The sequence below is a fragment of the Olea europaea genome, unplaced genomic scaffold, assembly GCF_002742605.1.
Source record: "Olea europaea var. sylvestris unplaced genomic scaffold, O_europaea_v1 scaffold13018, whole genome shotgun sequence".
NCBI lineage: Eukaryota > Viridiplantae > Streptophyta > Magnoliopsida > Lamiales > Oleaceae > Olea > Olea europaea.
The window spans coordinates 1-2,649 of NW_019230486.1; the positions used below are offsets into that span (position 1 = coordinate 1).

Below are 2,649 nucleotides of genomic sequence, written 5' to 3' on the forward strand. Positions count from 1 at the left end.
AGATTATTTTCCCTTTTCTCTTCTCACTCGGTTGTATATAAGTATAGAAATCAAGAAGGAATAAAACAATTCACACAAAAAAATGTGTGATGTGTTTTCTACAAATTCATTGTTTTCTACATGATATCAGAGCCATCCATGACAAAAAACAGTAAGGGTTCTACCACCACAGACGTGCTTTAGAACGACACTGAGGCTATATCTTCTATGGGCTCCAACACTAAAAATTCCTCCTTTCAACTCACCATCGAAAAATTGAATGGAAGGAACTTTCAAGAGTGGGCCCAATCTATCAAATTAATAATTGAAGGCAAAGGAAAGCTTGAGTACCTCACCAGTGAGATCAAGAAACCAACAGAGCTAACTCTGCTTCAAAAATAGAAATCGGAAAACTCTTTGATAACAGCCTGGCTTGTGAATTCCATGACTTTGACAATAGGTAAAACCTACCTATTCCTACCGACGGCGAAGGAAGTTTGGGAGGTAGTGAAAGAGACATACTCCGATGGTGAAAACGCTGCCCAAATCTTAGAGATAAAGACTCGACTTTGGCAGACCAAGCAAGGTGAGAGAGAAGTCACGGATTATTTTCTGGAGATGACACAACTATGGCAAGAGCTCTACCTCAGCCTTGAGGAGGAGTGGGAATGCACTAGTGATAGTGTACGCTACAAAAAAAGGTTGAGAACGAAAGAGTTTTTGAGTTTCTCGTGGGCTTCAACCGCGATTTGAATGATGTTAGGGGAAGAATCTTAGGCCAGCGACCGTTACCAACCACAAGAGACGTGTTTGCAGAGGTTAGAAGGGAGGAATAAATGGGCCTAATGGGTTGGTTCAAAATAAAAGAATTGGATGGGTTGAGAAATTGCACAATGGGCCAGGTCATTCTGTAGGTGTAATTGGGCTTGAAATGAATGGATCACCTTCAAATGGGCCAAAACAACTAAGGGGAAGTCCATGGTACAAATACTGTCGAAAATCGGGGCACAAGGAAGATACGTGTTGGGACTTACACGAAAAATCCAATGATTGGAAACCAAGACAAAATTCCAAAAATCGAGGATATCAAGCATCAGTTGATCCTACTGGAAATCCTAAGGAAAATAATTCTACTGCAGGAAGTGCATTTAATCCTAAACAACTGGAACAGTTGTATCAAATTTTCTCCAATCTACAAAATTCAGCTCGTCTTTCCACCCACAATCCTTCAAGTTCACTAGCTCACAATCCCTCGAATTCAAGTGCGTCTGATCACATGACGGACTCCTATCACCTCTTCTCTACATATATACCATGTGCTGGTAATATCAAAGTCAAGATTACAGATAGATCACTCTCAACTGTTGCAAAAAAAGGGAGTATCCAAATATTTGAATCTATTACACTAAACTCAGTACTTCACGTTCCAAACCTATCTTGTAACCTATTATTTGTCAGCCAATTAACAAAAGTATGTAATTGCATTGCTAAATTTTTTCCATCTTATTGTGTCTTTCAGGATCTATCATCGAGGAAGACGATTGGCAGTGCTAGAGAGTATGCGGGTCTTTACTACTTTGAAGAAGCAGATATAAGTAAGCCAAGTTAAATTGCAATTTATGATTCTATATATACCTCTAGGGATAGTGAAGTTTTACTATGGCATTACCGAATGGGTCATCCCAATATGCAATATCTGAAATGTGTACTTCCATCTATTTTTTTGAATAAAACTTCATTTGAACTTCAATGTGAAATTTGTGAACTAGCAAAACATCAACTAAGTGTATTTCCAAAATTTGTATATAAGCCATCTAAACCATTTACTATAATCCACATCGATTTGTGCGGACCTTCACGAATCCCTAATCGTAATCACAGAAAATGGTTTGTTACATTCATTGACGATCATACTTGGCTATGTTGGGTCTATCTACTAAAGGAAAAAACTGATGTTCGTTCAGTATTCATCAATTTTCACTCAATGGTTCAAACACAATTCCAAACCAATATCCAAATCCTCCACACAGATAATGGTACCAAATACTTCAATTCTATATTACGAGATTACCTACAAAAATATGGGATAATACATCAGAGCTCCTGTGTTGACACTCCCCAACAAAATGGGATAGCTGAACGTAAAAATAGACACCTCCTTGAAGTTGCCTGTGCCCTAATGTTCACAACAAGATTGCTGAAAATTCATTTGGGAGATGCCATCCTAACATCTACCTACCTTATCAATCGAATGCCAAGTCGCACACTTGACTTTGAAACACCTCTCCAAAAATTTCAGAAACTTTTCCCTACCTCACCTCTATACTCTAATCTTCCCTACAGGTTATTGGTTGTACAGTTTTTGTCCATGTTCATGCTCACAATCGAAATAAACTAGACCCCCGTGCGATAAAAATGTGTGTTCATTGGTTATTCCTCTACTCAAAAAGATTACAAATGCTATGACCCATCCACAAAAAGGGTATTTATCAGTCTTGATATCGCATTCTTCGAAAGACACCTTACTTTCAAAAACCTTCTCTTCAGGGGGAAAAGTTATGTGAAGATCGGTTCTTAGATTTCGATCTCTCTCCTTCTAGCCATACCTCAACAGAATTAGAATCCATCACACCATTAGGTTCAGATATGTCACATATTAAACAACACTTG

At 38.3% G+C, this 2,649-nt stretch overlaps 1 protein-coding gene across 1 annotated transcript; it reads left to right on the top strand.

Moving 5' to 3' along the window:
* Positions 1 to 439: 439 nt before the first annotated feature.
* Positions 440 to 2,377, top strand: LOC111374875 (the record flags this gene model as incomplete). Its single annotated transcript, XM_022997634.1, has 5 exons — positions 440 to 663; positions 743 to 797; positions 894 to 1,393; positions 1,499 to 1,574; positions 1,749 to 2,377. Coding segments are annotated over 5 exons (1,484 nt in total), but the record flags the coding sequence as incomplete, so codon positions are not given.
* Positions 2,378 to 2,649: the final 272 nt, after the last annotated feature.